The sequence below is a fragment of the Pituophis catenifer genome, unplaced genomic scaffold, assembly GCF_029215685.1.
Source record: "Pituophis catenifer annectens isolate HBS135680 unplaced genomic scaffold, rPitCat1.0.hap2 SCAF_2, whole genome shotgun sequence".
Lineage (NCBI taxonomy): Eukaryota > Metazoa > Chordata > Lepidosauria > Squamata > Colubridae > Pituophis > Pituophis catenifer.
Window position 1 is genome coordinate 15,037,114 of NW_027256882.1, and position 16,533 is coordinate 15,053,646.

Below are 16,533 nucleotides of genomic sequence, written 5' to 3' on the forward strand. Positions count from 1 at the left end.
CATTGTTGCTAGGCAGAGGTCCAGGCGCAACCGGCGAGAGAGAGGCGTGGAGAAGAAAAGGAAAGTTCCATCAGGAAATCCCCTTCCAGGGATTCTGCCTCTTGGGGGAGGGGTGGAACTGTGGGGCTGGGAAAAGTGGGAGGTGTTTCTGGGCCTGGGGGGAGGGGCGCAGGCAAGGGGGAGGGGAGACTACGCACAGCCCCTCCCAGCCAGGGATCAGGGGGAGCTGCCAAAAAAGCCAAGGCCATCTTGGGCTGCATCAACAGAGGGAGAAGATCAAGATCAGGAGAAGCCATAATGTCGGTTTATATTGCACAAGTGAAGCCACCCTTGGAATGCTGGGTACAACTCTGGGGACCACGATACAAAACAGACGCTGAGACCCTAGAAAGTGTGCAGAGAAGAGCAACAAAAGATCATAAAGGATCCTGAGGCCAAATCTTATATGGGGAAGAGACTGAGGGAGGGAGGGAGGGATCTCGAGCCTCTGGCAGAGAAGAATCGGGGGGGGGGGGCCATGATAACTGCCTTCCAGTACTTGGGGGGGCTGCCACAAAGAAGAGGGGATCGGCTTCTTCTCCAAAGCTGCAGAGGGCAGGAGAAAAGAAAATAAATGGGTGGAAGCTTCTTAAAGAGAGATGCAACCTAGAAGTAAGGGGAACGTTTCTAAAACCTTTGAACTGATATGCTCAAATAGGGATTGAATTCTCACCAAATGCTTTAAAGCAGCCGTCTCCAACCTTCTGGCTTCCCTGGGCAGCACTGAGTGAAAAGGGATTGTCATGGACTGCAGATAAATTATAGAATATAGTCAGTAAACCCTTCTATTGTTTTTTTACATTGTTTATTATAACATTAAAAGTTTTGTGGGCTACATTATTAACTACCCAAGGCTGAATGCGACTCTTGTGTTGCAGGTGGAAACTCTCCCCTTTTTAGGCTGTCAAAGATGGGAGCTCTTGAGGGCATCTGAGGAGCCCAGAAGGAATTAGGGTGAAAGACCCCCCCTTTTCACTCCTCTTCCAGAAAGCATCCACTATAAGGTAGTCCTCAACTTACAACAGTTCATTTATTGACCTTTCAAACTTACGGTATTGAAAAAAGGAGATATGACCATTGTTCACACTTATGACCGTTTCAGCATCTTCATGGCTCACGTGACTTACATTCGGACGCTTGGCAACTGCCTCATATTTATGACGGTTGCAGAGTCCCAGGGTCATGTGGTCCCCTTTTGACAAACAAAGTCAATGGGGAAGCCAGACTCGATAACTGTATTATTAACTTAACAACTGTGGCAAAAATGGTCGTAAAATGGGGTAAAACTCAATAAATTTTAGGGTCAATTGTGGTTGTAAGTTGAAGACTTTCTGTAATATGGGGGACATCTTTCCCATCCGTCAGGGGTCTCCCCACTCTTGGGCCACTGCATCCTATTGGGCAGCTGAGGAGTCCAGAGAGGATCTCCCAGAAGCAGGAGAAGCTGCCCTTCTGCCAGGGAATCAGGACGGCTCTGGCTGGGCATTGAACTCCTGTCTCCCGAAGGGCCACTGGGTGAGGCTCAGAGACCAGCCACTTGGCCAACAGCCTGAGGCAAGAGAAACATCTGGACACAGGAGCAAAATGGCTGCCTCCTCCCCAAGGAGCCCCCCAGTTTTTGCCTTGGTTCCTCCCCTTCCTGCCACTCAAAGGGAACTCAGGGTCTCTGAACAGCCAGGAGGGGAAAATCCTTGTTATTCCCAACTTCCAATAATAGGAAGCAACTCAGGTAAGAAGGCGGCAAAACCATTTATTTTCAGCAAACTATTTTCGTATTCTTATGGTATGTGTGCAACAGTTAGGGGGAAAGGAGCCTGGCCAAACTGTGGATCTCCTGTTCCACTTTTCTTAGAATTGACCATTTTATTGTATTTTATGTAAAAGTTTTATATCCAAAAGAAAAGGATTGAACAGAGACAGAACAAAACTAAACAAAAACATGGAAAAAAAATTAATGAAAAAACAGGAAAAGACATATTATGCCCTCCCCAGTTGAACACTGAGAAATCTATTTCCCCCTTGCAAAAGAAGTCCAAAATTTATAATCCTGTAGATCTATTTGCAGCCTAACAGACCTGTCGTAGATCCTGTAAGTTGGAGAGCATTCTTTTTTGTTATCTCCCAAAATAATTTATCGCCTTTCGAAGACATGAAAAATACTTTTTGTTTTCTACTCAAAGTCAAGAGAAGCAGATAAGCAACAGCTTCCACAGGGGGAAAGGATTTTTTCTGCCAGCGTTAAAAAAGGGGATTTTTTTCCATAAAAATTAAGAGTTTAATATCGAGACACTTAAAAAAAGAAAGAAAAAAGATTGAAAGAGCAAGATTTATAGTATAATCCTGTGTACATATAAACATAAAATCCATTGCAACTTTCTTACGATTAAAAAAATAATAATTTAAATTTAATGGTAAACAATGAAAGAGGAGGGAAAAAAAAGTTGTAAAAGTCCAGGTTATAAAATAGGTCAGAAGTGAGCTAGACATAAATCAAGAGATTGTAAAGCTTCAGGAGTGCAATTAAAACCCAGGTGTGCTTAAGAAAGCTGAGCAGCTGAAGGGAAAGGATGGCAAGAGATCCAGCCCCCTCTTTTCTCTGTCTGTGCATGATTGTCCGAAGGTCATCTTGGGTTGTTCCTAGTCTCCCCTTTAAAAAACAGGGAGCAAAGCCACCAAATAACCAACTTTGTGGCAAAATCAGCTGTTCATTGGCAGCAAAAAAAAATTATGTCCATTTAGCACGGCATGATGGGAGAAGGTTCCTGTTACATTTTTCAAAACTGTAAAAATCCATAAATGGCAGTATATGGTACATACTATTCATTATACAACTTATATAAAGAAAAATGAGAGGGAAAAAAACCTCTACTTCCAATCCACTCTCCCTTAAAGTGAAACCAGCAACTCTTCATCCTATTCCTCGCCCCATTCGCTATGGGCCTTTCTCTAAAACCTGTTAATCAGCAGAAACCCATTAAAGGACATCAGAAATAACAACATACTTGCTACAAGTTATATTACAACACTATTACAAGCTGTACAAGGCAGTTTGTGTAGTGGTTAAGGCACCAGGCTAGAAAGCGACTGTGAGGTCAAGTCCCGCCTTAGCCACGAAAGACGGCTTGGGTGGGCCAGTCATTCTCTCTGACCTCAACCCACTTCCCAGGGTGGTTGTTGTGGGGGAAATAGGAGGAGAAGGTGTTAGATATCTTCCATGTCTTCAGCAGGATACAAATAAATAAAAAATAAAATAATATCTACTAATCCCAGTTTGAATCCTTTTGATTAGATAATTATAAACACCTAAAATGTTCTTTTCTCCTCCGTTCCTCAATCGTAATACAAAAGGTTACTGATCCAATGATAAAAGCGATGGTGAAAGACCCCAAATGCATCCTGGTTCCAAGGATGCAGGATGGGCCTGAGAGTCCGGCCTAATTCAGGAGAAGGTTGGTCCCATCTTCTCTCCTCTCCTCATGCTGGGACTGTCCACTCGTGCTGCAAAGAGAGGGAAGAAGCAGGCAGGGTCAGTCTGGGAGGGAGCCCAGAGGAGGAATCCCACCACCCAGGCTGAGGGATCAGCACCAATCTACCCAGCTGATCCCACTCCTGAGAACTGCTGCTTCCTCAAGAGAGGGATCTGCTGGGTGGGATTTTCCAAGGTAGAAAGAAGGGAGAGGCAGGGCTGGGACTGGCTCCTGAGGCGGCTGAGAAGCTGCCCCACAAGTTACATAAAATCAATGTCCCCCTCAAATACAGGAATCCAATACTAGTCTATGTTGCTCCCGGAGACCTATGGATCCCTATCTCCCCCCTATGTCTTCCTTCAGCATCTGGAGGTAGGGATCCCCAGAGGACTCCAAGGAGTGGCCCTTTCCACTTCTCCATCCATGACTGCAAGACCCACAAGAAGCCCCTCATCTGCCCCTCTTTCCCTCCTGCACAGGGGACCCCCCAGGCTTGTTAGGATATTAAATTTGGTAGCTGGAACAGGAAAATGTACAATAGGCAGTAGTTGATTGGTTGAGCTGGCTTCTGCATGAGGCAATCCACGCTGTGATTGGTTGCTGTGGGTTTAAAGGGGGAGTTTCCCTTTTTCCCGCCTTTTTCGTCTGTGTGTTCCGTGTGCCGTTTGATTTACCTCAAGATATTCCTGTCTTCCTGACTATCTTGTCTGCTGCAACTATAAATGTTAAATACATTTATATATCTAACCTACAAGTTTGTCTCAGTGTCTTTTGACTTCAGCTGGACAGCTGCTACGTCCTTCCTTGAGAAATCTCCTCTCTGCAGCTCTCTGAGCCTCCTGATCCAAGACAGTCAGACCCCAAAAGGAGCCACAGTCTGGCCTTGCAGGAGAAGAGTTTGGGGGCAGGCAGAGCCCCCCTTCCCAGAGCCCCTCTGGATCTCCCCCAAATTCCTTCCCTTCCAGCCTTTGAGATGAATAGGAGAGAGAAGAGGGATTTCCCAAAGCATCTTCACCATCCGTTGGCCCTTGGACCTCAAAGCCCTCCTTTCCCTGCCTCCCTCCTCCCCACACAGGCCCCCGTGGGGCCACTCACCTGCGAGGAGGCTGCTAAATGGCCTGGTTCCTCCCTGCATTGGAGAGACAGACACAGAGTGAGAGGATAGGATAGGATAGGATAGGATAGGATAGGGACAGGAATAGCTTTGTCCTGATCCTCTCTCTCTTCACCATTAAACCTCTGCAGCTTCATCAATCTCTCAAAGGATACCAGCCTATTTATTTAGTTTATTATTAAACCTCTATGCCATCCATCTGTTCAAGGTGACCCTAGGAAGCTTACCATAAAATGCCATGTAAAAATCAGGCACCGGGTTCGTATTATCAAATGTGGTGGACATGCCCAAAGGCAAAAAAATATTGGACAGAAATACATACATGGTTAGAAAAAATGGTAAAGCAACATATAGATCTAAAACCAGAAATATTCTTCTTGGGCATTTTACCGGAAAAATACAATAAAGGGAACACATACTTAATTTTACATGTCTTAACTGCAGCTAGAATCGTGTTTGCACAACAGTGGAAAAGTGAAGAGATCCCTGCAGTGGAAAATGTAATGAAAAAAATACTAGAATGCGCAAAAGTGGATAGATTAACCCTTAAAATTAAGGAGAAGGAAAAACTGAATACTTTTTAACATGGGACTTATTTTATTAATGGCTAACTAGCAGAAACAGAATTTAGAAATTTGGAAGCATAAGAGAACGATTAATTACATAAGGAAGGTTTATCAAAATGGATAAGCAAATATGTGATCAATATTATGAATATTATTGTTATTATTATTACTATTTCTCAAAATTAATTGTACTTAGACAACACACTATTTATGTAGAAATGGATTTTTTTATATTTAATAAAAACTTTTTAAAACTTGAAAAAAAGAAGATCATATCCGGTGTTTATTGACTATTGCCTTGGGTCGGGTCCAAGATGATCTGGGGGAGGCCCATGGTCACCAGGGCGGCCATGAAATCCTGGGCCGCTTCCGAGGCCAAAACCAAGGATGGCAGATTGCAGTTTCCCAAGACCAATAAAGGAGAATATTTGTAGCTCAGGGTTGAAATGAGGGGTCCTTGATGTTCTGTGAGCTTGTTTGTTTTCTTGCAGATGTTTCATTACCATAACTAGGTAACATCCTCAGTGCTAGTCAAGCAAGCTCAGAGAGCACCAAGGACCCCTCTCGCAAGACCATAATCCTGGGGAACTCCACTGCCAACCCCAAATAATCTACAGCACTCAGGTAGGGAGGCTGGTACAGTAGGAACAAGCCCAACTGATTTCATGAACCTAGCTCCAAAACAGGGAGTAACAACCAAAAATTTGGGGCACAAGGCCCCTTGAAAGCCAAAGAAGATTCTCAGAGGACCACTTGCTATCCCAACTGGGCTGCGTCCTGGGGTATCAGCTGGTGCCAAACCTAAACCCAGCTGGACATGTCTCTGAGAGGAGAACATCCTCCTTTCCAGATTCAGCCAGGTCTCAGCTATCCCACCAGAAGAGTCTCCAACCACTGGGGATCACGGCATTGTGGAGGTTTTCCTATTTCCCTAAGGAGTGAAGGGCTCTTTCCTCCAAAGGGGGCCAGGCTCCACCACGCAGACTGTGGGCTGCCTTCCCTGCCTGAATGAAAGTGCCTGGAAATCCAACAGGGAGAGTTTCCCTTCTCCTCTGCAGGAACAAACCAGTGCAAGTAAATTGAATTTTGTAAGTTCCTCCTACTTGGAAAACAGAGCAGCTTCTCACTCAGAGGAAATATTTCACCCACATGGATCTTCTCATCTCCTTGAGGGTTTCTTCTCCTAGATCTTCACTCCCAAGAACAGCCTGGCTGTTATGAAAAGGGGGCCTCCTTCCCCAGCTTAGTTCTTAGGAGGAAATAGCACAACTCTGCAGCTTCATGAGTTTCTTTTGTTTTTAAATACACACACACACACACACACACACACACACACACACACAAACAAACAATCCTCAAGTGATGATGCCTCTGAAGCCTGTTCTAAGTTGGAAATTACATGGAAAGAGGACAATTCACTCACTTGGTGCTGCATTGTAGTCATCTTGACGTCTTTCTGCAAAGATAAAAATCAGTGAAAGTTCAACAGAATCCACGAGAGATCACCCAATTTCTCCCTCCGTAGGAGGAAGAACCCCAGGAGATATTTCACAGACACTTTTTTCCCATTTATAAAAAGAGAAAGATCTTCAAAATACAAATGACTGGAGTCCCAGCAAGAGGCTGAGATCTCAGATGCTCCCCAAGAGGGCTGAGAAAACAGAAGGAAGCCCAGAAGAAGCGCCCCAAAGGGAGAGATTTAGGGGGGAATCTCCCCATCTTCCTTCCATCACCCCTCCCCCCCAAAAGATACTTACTGAAGAATACCAGGAGGATCCCAGCAATCACACCCACCAGGACAAGAGCAGCCACAACGCAGCCAATGATGAGCCCGAGATTGGATTTTGAATTGGTTGGTTCTAAATTGGGAGAAAGAGCAGATCGTTGACGGAGAACCCCAAACAATCCTCCCAATCAGACCTAAGAGACCTAAAGAAGTGAAAGCTGGAATTTCCCCAAATTAAAAACTCCATGGGCTCATTTTTCTGTCCTTCTCAAGGTAAGATGAAGGCGCCTTGCTAACCGTTGTTAGAGGACGTGTCCTCATGACGCTGCCTCCTTCTCACCCCAGCCCAGCATGAAGGCAACTGAATTCATCTTTGGCTTTTCCACTCAAAAACAGCCATTTGCCACCTTGTGACTCTTTGCAGGTTACAAAACAAAAACTTCACCAACACAATAATATAAACAAAATTTGTTAAAACAAAAACATTTTTGTTGTTTTTATAGGCTGCTCCAATAAGCCATGATTCTGAGTGGAAATGGGCAGCTCTGTATGCTTTTTTCTTCAGTTTGAGTGTTTGCATTTTATTATTTAAAGTAAAATAGTTCATATCTCCTAGACTTTTTTTTAAAATGTACACTTTCATTTTCCTTGGCCAGTCCAGGAATAACAAAAAATTATAATTTGTGCTTCCAGAACTTCAGCATGAAAAATGGAATATGGTTATAAGCAGCTTCTGGATGGTCCCACAAATGGCAGAAATAGAATAACGGAGTCACAGAGTTGGAAGGGACCTTGGAGGTCTTCCAGTCCAACCCCCTGCTCATTCCAGAGGCCCTCTACCCTTCCAGACAAGTGGCTCTCCAGCCTCTTCTGAAACGTTTCTGGTGATGGAGCAGCCACAACTTCTGAAGGAAAGCCATTCCACTGATTAATTGTTCTCCCTGTCAGGAAATTTCTCCTCAGTTCTAGGTTGCTTCTCTCCTTGTTTAGTTTCCACCCACTGCTTCTTGTCCTGCCCTCAGGTGCTTTGGAGAATAGCTTGACTCCCTCTTCTTTGGGGCAGCCCCTGAGATATTGGAACCTATCATGTCTCCCCTAGTCCTTCTTTTCATTAAACTAGAAATGCCCAATTCCTGCAACTGCTCTTCATATATTTTAGCCTCCAGGCTCCTGATCATCTTTCTTGCTCTTCTCTGCACTCTTTCCAGAGTCTCCACATCTTTTCTATATTGTGGTGACCAAAACTGGATGAAGAATTCCAAGTATGGTCTTAGCAAAGCATCATAAATTGGTATTGCTTGGGGGAGGGGAGGCAGGTTTGAGGAGGGAACTTCAAATTTAAATTTCTCTTGCACAAAATTCAGGATTCCCATTGAATAGCAATCATGTCACTTGTGAATTGATGCTTGCTATAAACAACCAGAAAAATAAAACAAATATTTAAATACATGTAATAAATTTTCCCTGGGATATCAGCATAACAATTACATTTGAATATTTCTTGAATCGTGGTGACAATCATCAATAAAAAAATTAGAATTTGAATTTTGCAAATGTGGACGTCCAGTGTAAAAAACATTAGGGACGCTTATGAGAGAGGGATCTTTTCCTTGGGTTTTATGCTGAGCCTCGGGAATTCATGTATCGTATCATAAAATAATGTGGAGCTTCTTTCTTAGAGCAGCAACACAGAGTGACCTTTTGACCTTTAAAGCAGGAAAGTTAGTCTCTAATGGGAAAAAACTCAGACTTTGGTACTTTCTTTTCTGACTCCTGAAGCATCAGTCCAGCTACTCTCTGCATTTCCTGAACTCAGCTGCAGTTCATTCGGTTTAATCAGAATTTGCCTTCAGAAAAGGGGCAGCCAGACTCCTCCTGATTCTTCTACTTTAAAAACCAAATCTCTTTCTGGTGTTCACCATAACTGCTGCTTTTCTGCTGGGGGCAAGAAACAGGGAAGGCCTCAGAGAGGATCTAAGGGCATTTCATCAGGATCAGCCAAGTATTGTGATGGGATTCTGTAGTTTCCATCACCTGAAGCCAGTTCTATGGTCTGGTCCTTGCCGCTTCACCAACCTCAAACACTGGAAAAACCAATGGCTTAAAGCTCAGGTATGTTCACACCTGGTCACAATTGGGGTCAGATTCCTCTCCCACAACCCTCCAGCCTGCCAAAGAGCCCAGCCTTCCCCTCCCTGCAGCCTCTCACCCTTCAGTTCCAAGTCCAGAGGCTCCTGCAGGCTGTCATGTTCCACGTGGCATCGATAGCGGTCTCTCTCTTTGGGATCGATCTTGACACTGAGCCAGTAGTGGTAGGTCCCATCAGCATTGGGGGCCACAGACTCATGGAGGGTGTCCTGTAGCCAGACCTCCCTGTCCCTCGTCCAGGAGGCATCGATCTCCCTGGGGTAGAAGCCATGGACTCGGCAGATGTGCATCTCCATCCCATCCTCCACCTCTGTCCTGCTGCTCACCGTCACCTTTGGGGTCTCTGCAGAAACGGCACCCCCAGAATTAACTCTGAGCCCCTCCAGAGCCTGGAAGGTGGATGAGAAACTTGCACATTTACAAGTTTTATTGATTGCCCCCCCCCCACACTTTTCCCCACATCTTTTTTGAACAGAGTATTGGCCGTTTCTTGTCTTATACAATTAATTAAATTCAAATATATTTTACTCAATTACAATTCTTGCCAAAATCTTCTCCCCCGCCTTTTTTTATCATATCTCACTATTTCTATGCTTACTTACATACACGATATCTTCATTTGCCCTTACATTCTAATTTTACTATTTATTCATGTTTATTCCCTTTTATTCTTTAACAATTCATTCTTTATCTTAATATATTTGTATTTGTTCGGGGTTGTCTTTCTTCCATTTCCTCTTTTTTATTGTACAGCAATCTTTCTCTTCCAACCTACCATCTCCCTCTTTTCTTTCTTTCCTACTTTCTCTCCTCCTCCTCGAGGTAGATGACTCATCAGATGACTCTGATGTGAGTGACACTCCAAAAGGCAGACCAGTTAGGGCTACCAGAGGCAATAATTCTAAGAGGTATGACGACTTTGTTACCTCAGTTGACCAGGTTTTGGCCATCCCTCAGAGATATGAGTATGTGTTGGCCTTACCTGACCAGGAACGACAGAAGTGGTTTATAGGGAGTTCTATTCCGCAAGGTTGAAGGCGGGAGTAGATATTAATGAACACTTATGTGAGTTAAACAGGTTAAGGCAGGAATTGATGTTGAGGGGGGAAACAGTGTCTGAACAAACCCTCATTACTGTTATACTCAATTCTCTTGATCCTAGCTGGGATAATTTTATATCGCAACTGGATAATGTTAGTTGTAATAACTTATCTTTAGAAGTGTTATCTGGCAGATTGATTGCAGAAGATAACTTGCGAAAATGCAGGGCGGCTTTTCAAAAAAGGAAAAACCTTTAAGAAGGCCCGATAGTTCAGATAGAGCATATGCTATCGGAGAATGCTTCAATTGTGGTTCACGAGAACATTATAGAAGGGATTGCCCACAAAATGTGAATGCTAGGGCATGCTCAAGGACACCTTCTGATAATAAATGTAAAAGGAGATCATTTCCTCCCGGCAGAAAGCCAAGTGGAGATGTTCCCAACCACAGAAGGGGTAAAAAGCCAAATAGAGGCAACAAAGGGAACAATCCCAGGTTTAATGATAGTTCTGTAGGTATAGTGGAAACTACTGAGTCAGAGCTTACAAGGGAACAGCGAGAACAACTATGGTTAATGGACAGTGGAGCCAGTAACCATGTTGTCAGTGACCGAAGGTTGTTTGTTAATATGAGAAGGCATCAATCCATGGTCAAAGTTGCAAACGTTAAAAAGGTGAATGTTGTTGGCATTCGAGATGTTTATATACCTGGGATGGGAGAGATTCATGGAGCATTGTATGTACCTGAGATAGATCATAATTTGCTAAGCCTAATGAGGATATGTGAGAACCCCAGAATGGAGATTCTGTTCTCAGGAGGAACAGCTGTGATCAAGAATAACGAATGTGTGATTGGGGAGGTTTTGAAGATAGGTGGTTTACCTTATTATTCCCCGAATACGGATGCTGAAACATTTGGTGCTAGCAATTATACTATCTCATTTGGTAGTAACAATAAATCACAGTTAGAACTAGGTGATGAGGATCAAGACTTTCATCAGAGGAAGTCTTGCAATAATGAATGTAAAGTTAATAAAAAGTTTTTAAATTTTAATCTAGAGTCAGATAATAGGGAACCTGAAAATGCTAATGCAATTTCTATAGGAGAGCCGTTGCACAATGAATGTGCTCACTTGATGCATTGCAGGTTAGGTCATGTGAGTTTTCCTATAGTGAAAAAGGTAACCGATCACTCAAGGGGAACCAAGATCAATGACTGTAACACATTCCTAGATTGTTCAATTTGTAGGAGTGCAAAGTTGAAGGTGAAATCTGCGCCCAAGAGGTCTCAGAGGTACTCCGAACACCCGTTTCAGCTCGTCCACATGGATTTGGTGGGTCCATTCGCACCTTCCGTGGGTAAGAGACGGTACCTCCTTACCATAGTAGACGACCATAGCAGATTTGGATTCGTTTTTCCCCTAATGTCCAAGAGTGAAACGTTGACTAGGTTCAAAGAATTTTGTAACTTAGTCCAGAACCAGCACAAGGTCAGAGTTAAGAAGATCTTAACTGACAGAGGAACTGAATTTAATTCGGGTCAGTTCTCTAGCTGGTTGAGGAGTAAGAGCATAGTCCACTTACGCACCGTGCCTTACTCTAAGTTTCAAAATGGCGTCGCAAAACAGCGCAGCGACGTATTACAAACAATGATGCGGTGTGCCCTAGAGGATTCCGGATTAAACTTCGCGTACTGGGTAGAAGCAGTTAGATACGTGAATTACACCTTGAACCGAGTGTGGTCTAGCGTGGTGCAGAAGACCCCATGCAAGGTGCTATACGGCCATAAGCCTAGCTTGGCACACCTCCACGTTTTCGGAGTGATGGCCGATGTTCATGTCCCGAAGGAGCTCAGGAGAAAGGGAGACCAAATCTCAGTTAAGCTGAGATTTGTTGGTTACGAGCAGGGCTCCAAGGCATTTAGGTTTGCCTACCCTAACGGAAAACTGATGATTTCAAGGTCTGCCACCTTTCACGAAGGGGCCAACTGGAGTAAAATCCATGTGTCACGAGTGTTTCCAGGATTGCTGTGGCTATCTGCCTACTCACAAACAGTATGGTTTTAATCAAGCCATCTGCTGTTGGCAATTACCTGCAAGCCTTCCCCACCCTAGTTAATTGCAGGTTAACTCCCTATATAAGCAAGGACCTTTTGCTTGCTACTCGGGCCTAGTCTTCTAGGCCTAAAAGCACAGTTCCTGCAGGAAGCTTGGTGCTATGCCGCAGATGGGAGAAGAATGCAGATAAGGACTCCAGATGTTACAGAGAGACTCCCACGGATGCTTGCCTTTTGCTGTTTTATAGCACGCAAGCTATCATCGGGACTGCTGTTGCTGGATCTTCTTCCTCCCACAAGCTTCAAGCAATGTTTGCTGTTTGAACTGATTTTATTTCAGGTGACTTTCAGCTGTGAAGCTCGTGCTGCTCCCACCATGATGGCCTTGATGATGTATCGACGCCGAAGCTGCTTACCTTCATGCTAGCTTTATTCTTTTGTGAACTGTTTCGGTATTGTGGAGAGGGATCTAGGGAGATAGCCTTGCTTCACATACCCAGATAAGACTTTGTTTTTAATGTGTTTTCTTAAAGACATAGTGCCTTTTAAATGTTTTAAAGTAAATTATATTTTTACACAAGACGCCTCTGTCAGAATCATTTCAGTCTCAGTGTGTTTACTCATGAGCTGGTTCACGGTCCGGGGTACCCCTCAACCCCATTTCATCACACCATGCCAATGAGATTCTTACTCGGAACCCTTCCCGTAGTTGTTGTAGACGAGCGGAGGATATATCGGAGAACCTACCCGAGGATAGGGATACATCTGGTTCTGGGAAGCGTGCATCCCAGGCACCCTTGAAAGGGGTATTGAAGCGTAAGATGGGGGTAGCCAGAAAGGATAGGCACCCAGCTTCTGAGAAGCATAGTGATAGTCACGAGGTAGATGACTCATCAGATGACTCTGATGTGAGTGACACTCCAAAAGGCAGACCAGTTAGGGCTACCAGAGGCAATAAGCCTAAGAGGTACGACGACTTTGTTACCTCAGTCGACCAGGTTTTGGCCACCCCTCAGAGATATGAGGATGTGTTGGCCTTACCTGACCATGAATGACAGAAGTGGCTTGCCGCCATGAATACGGAATTAGACAGCCTGAAAAGGCTGGACGTATTCACGCCAACAAGATTGCCCAAAGACAAGAGGGTGATCGGCACCAGGTGGCTTTTCAAGAAAAAGCCCATTGAAGATGGGGGCTTTGTCTATAATGCGAGACTAGTAGCGCAGGGATTCTTGCAGAGATTCCCTGACGATTATGAGGACACCTTCTCGCCCACGGTGCGCCCTGAGAGCGTGAGAACAGCTCTCACTATCGCTACCATGCGAGGCAAACATGTATATCAGTTTGACATTCAGACCGCGTACCTGCACGCCCAGTTAGACAAAGAGCTGTAAGTGAGGATTCCTCAGGGAGTAAGCCATCGGGAAGACGATGTGTGGTTGTTGAACAAGAGCCTATATGGCTTGAAACAATCTGGTAAGCGATGGAACGAGTGTCTCACTAAAAGCCTGAGAGAGATGGGCTTTTTACCATTGTCGACTGACGAGTGTTTTTTTGTCAAGGAAGATCAGGGCATTAGGAAAACGGTACTGTTGTACGTTGATGACATCCTATATATTTGCAGATCAGAGAACAGGCATAAGAAGTTCTCTGAGGACCTAAGTAAGAGTTTCGCCTTAAAACCATTAGGTCACATTAGCAAATTTTTAGGGGTGCAATTCGTAAAAACCGAGAAGGGGTTTCGGCTCTCTCAGGAAGATAAAATTCAGGAATTGCTTAAAAAGTGTAGCATGGTAGAGGCGAAGCCATGCAATACCCCTATGGCAACAGACTTCCTTAAGAGTATGTACACTCAGAGCACGGAGTTTGAAGATAAGACCCTTTACAAGTCCGTGATTGGGTCGTTGTTGTACATTGCAAATTGGACTAGTCCGGACATCAGTCTAAGTGTAAATGTGTTATCTAGACATTCTGAACATCCCACACAGTACCATTGGAGCGGAATCAAACGACTCCTGAGATATTTAAAAGGTACTGTGAACTATTCATTATTATTGGAACCAGAAGCAACTAGAGAATTAAGATTGAGTTGTTTTTCAGATGCCGATTGGGCAGGGGATGTTAGATCTAGAAAAAGTACCTCGGGGTACATTGTATACCTAAATAGTAGCCCCGTGTATTGGTACTCTGGGAAGCAGGAGCTAATTGCAACCTCCACAGCGGAAGCTGAGTATGTGAGTTTGTCCAAAGCTTCCAATAACCTAGTTTGGTTTGACGATCTTCTGGTAAGCTTATGGAGGCAGCCCATGCAACCTATAAAAGTCTATGAGGACAACATGGCTGCCATTAACATATCGGAAGCCGATGCTGTAGGCCAGAGATCGCGCCATATTGATATACAAAACAAACATGTGAGGCAATTGGTGAAAACAGGTTTCATTAAAACTGTGTATTGTGAAACTAAGGAACAGGTAGCGGATGTGTTTACCAAACCGCTGCCCCATGACCAACACCTCTATCTTCTGAGTAAAATGTCGATGGCTATGTGAATGTACTTACCATTGATATGTACATGTACCCAATGTAGAATGTATGTTTGTTAACGAGTCAAATAGCCGCAGAGAAGGGGATTGTCACGAGTGTTTCCAGGATTGCTGTGGCTACTTGCCTACTCACAAACAGTATGGTTTTAATCAAGCCATCTCCTGTATGTAATTACCTGCAAGCCTTCCCCACCCTAGTTAATTGCAGGTTAACTCCCCATATAAGCAAGGACCTTTTCACTTGCTATTTGGGCCTAAATGCTGTTTTAGGCTTAGATGCAAGAGCCCTTGCTGGAAGCTGCAAGCAGAGGTCAGTGCAACGTCGCAGATGGGAGAAGCACAGATAAGGACTCCAGACACTGTTGCAGAGAAACTCCTACGGATGCTTGCCTTTTGCTGTTTTGAAGCACGCAAGCTATCATTGGGACTGCTGTTGCTGGACATTCTTCCTCCCACAAACTTCAAGCTACGTTTGCTGTTTGAACTGTTTTTATTTCAGGTGACTTTTAGCTGTGAAGTTTGTGCTGCCGCCCTTCTACTACCTCGATGATGTATCGACACCGAAGCTGCTTATCTTCATGTTAGCTTTATTCTCTTGTGAACTGTTTCGGTATTGTGGAGAGGAATCTAGGGAGATAGCCTTGCTTCACATAACCAAGATAAGACTTTGTTTTTAATGGGCTTTCTTAAAGACATAGTGCTTTTTAAACATTTTAAAGTAAATTATATTTTTACACAAGACCACTCTGTCAGATTATTTCAGTCCCAGTGTGTTTGCTCATGAGCTGGTTCACGGTCCGGGGTACCCCTCAACCCCATTCCCTAACATTCATTCTTTATCTTAATATATTTGTATTTGTTTGGGGTTGTCTTTCTTCCATTTCCTCTTTTTTATTGTACAGCAATCTTTCTCCTCCAACCTACCATCTCCCTTTTTTCTTTCTTTCCTACTTTCTCTCCTCCTCCTCTTCTCTTATCTACTTCCCCTCCCCTTCTCCTTCTCCTCCTCTCTTCCCCTCTCCTACTCTAATTTCCCTTCCCTTCCTTCCGTGGATGAGAAACTTAGAGGGGCAGGAAATCTCCCATCACTTAGTTTTAATCCAAAGATTTAAATTCCACACTTGCAGCATCTCCAAGTGTTTCAGGAAATGCTCCAAATCTGGAAAACGCTCAACCACAAGAACTCCTGATTTTAATGTCAGGTTTCGATGCTATCTCAAAATAAATGAATTTCCAAACTGCCGATCTTTGAAGAAATTTTCTCTTTATTGGGCATAGCGATCTGATCCTGGCTCTTTTGCGGTCAGTACTGACCTTTACCCCCAATTCTTCCCTTTCCGATCCCCAATTCTCTGCTTCTCATTGGCTATCTTCCAAGCCACTTTCCTCATCCCTTCTTCGTCAGATCACAGGAATGTCTCCCCCCTCCCATCTCCGAGGAGACAGAATCTTCAAAGGGATTTAGTAGACAAAAGTTCAAGCTTCTCCTCTCTTTATATATGTCAGTGCTGGGACGCTGACATTTGAGTCCTTCCCAGGCAGAGGTGGGTTTCAGCAGGTTCTGAGCAGTTTTGGAGAACCGGTAGCAGAATTTTTTTTTTAATACAAAAGTTTTTTATTTTTATAATCAAACATACAAACAATACATAATCAATCATTGAATATATCATCTAATACATCTTTTATATCTTCTTCTTACTTCTCTTTTAATACATTTGCCTTTCTTTTTACTTTATTAAAAATCATAAAACAATTTTATTCCCAGCACCCCTCAACCCCCCCTCCCCCCCGACTTTCCAGGGCAAAAACAGGATATATCATTTAGCAATCCTAA

General features: G+C 43.9%; 1 protein-coding gene across 1 annotated transcript in view; it reads right to left on the reverse strand.

Moving 5' to 3' along the window:
- Positions 1–3,464: 3,464 nt before the first annotated feature.
- LOC139311814 (major histocompatibility complex class I-related gene protein-like) overlaps positions 3,465–16,533 on the reverse strand; it is a 32,076-nt gene continuing 19,007 nt past the window's right edge. The window contains exons 4-8 of the mRNA XM_070936337.1: positions 9,122–9,403; positions 6,944–7,045; positions 6,610–6,642; positions 4,602–4,635; positions 3,465–3,537 (exon numbers count right to left, since the gene is read on the reverse strand). Coding sequence (XP_070792438.1) covers positions 4,616–4,635; positions 6,610–6,642; positions 6,944–7,045; positions 9,122–9,403 — 437 coding nt within the window. The 3' untranslated portion in view covers positions 3,465–3,537; positions 4,602–4,615. The remainder of the gene's footprint in view (positions 3,538–4,601; positions 4,636–6,609; positions 6,643–6,943; positions 7,046–9,121; positions 9,404–16,533) is intronic.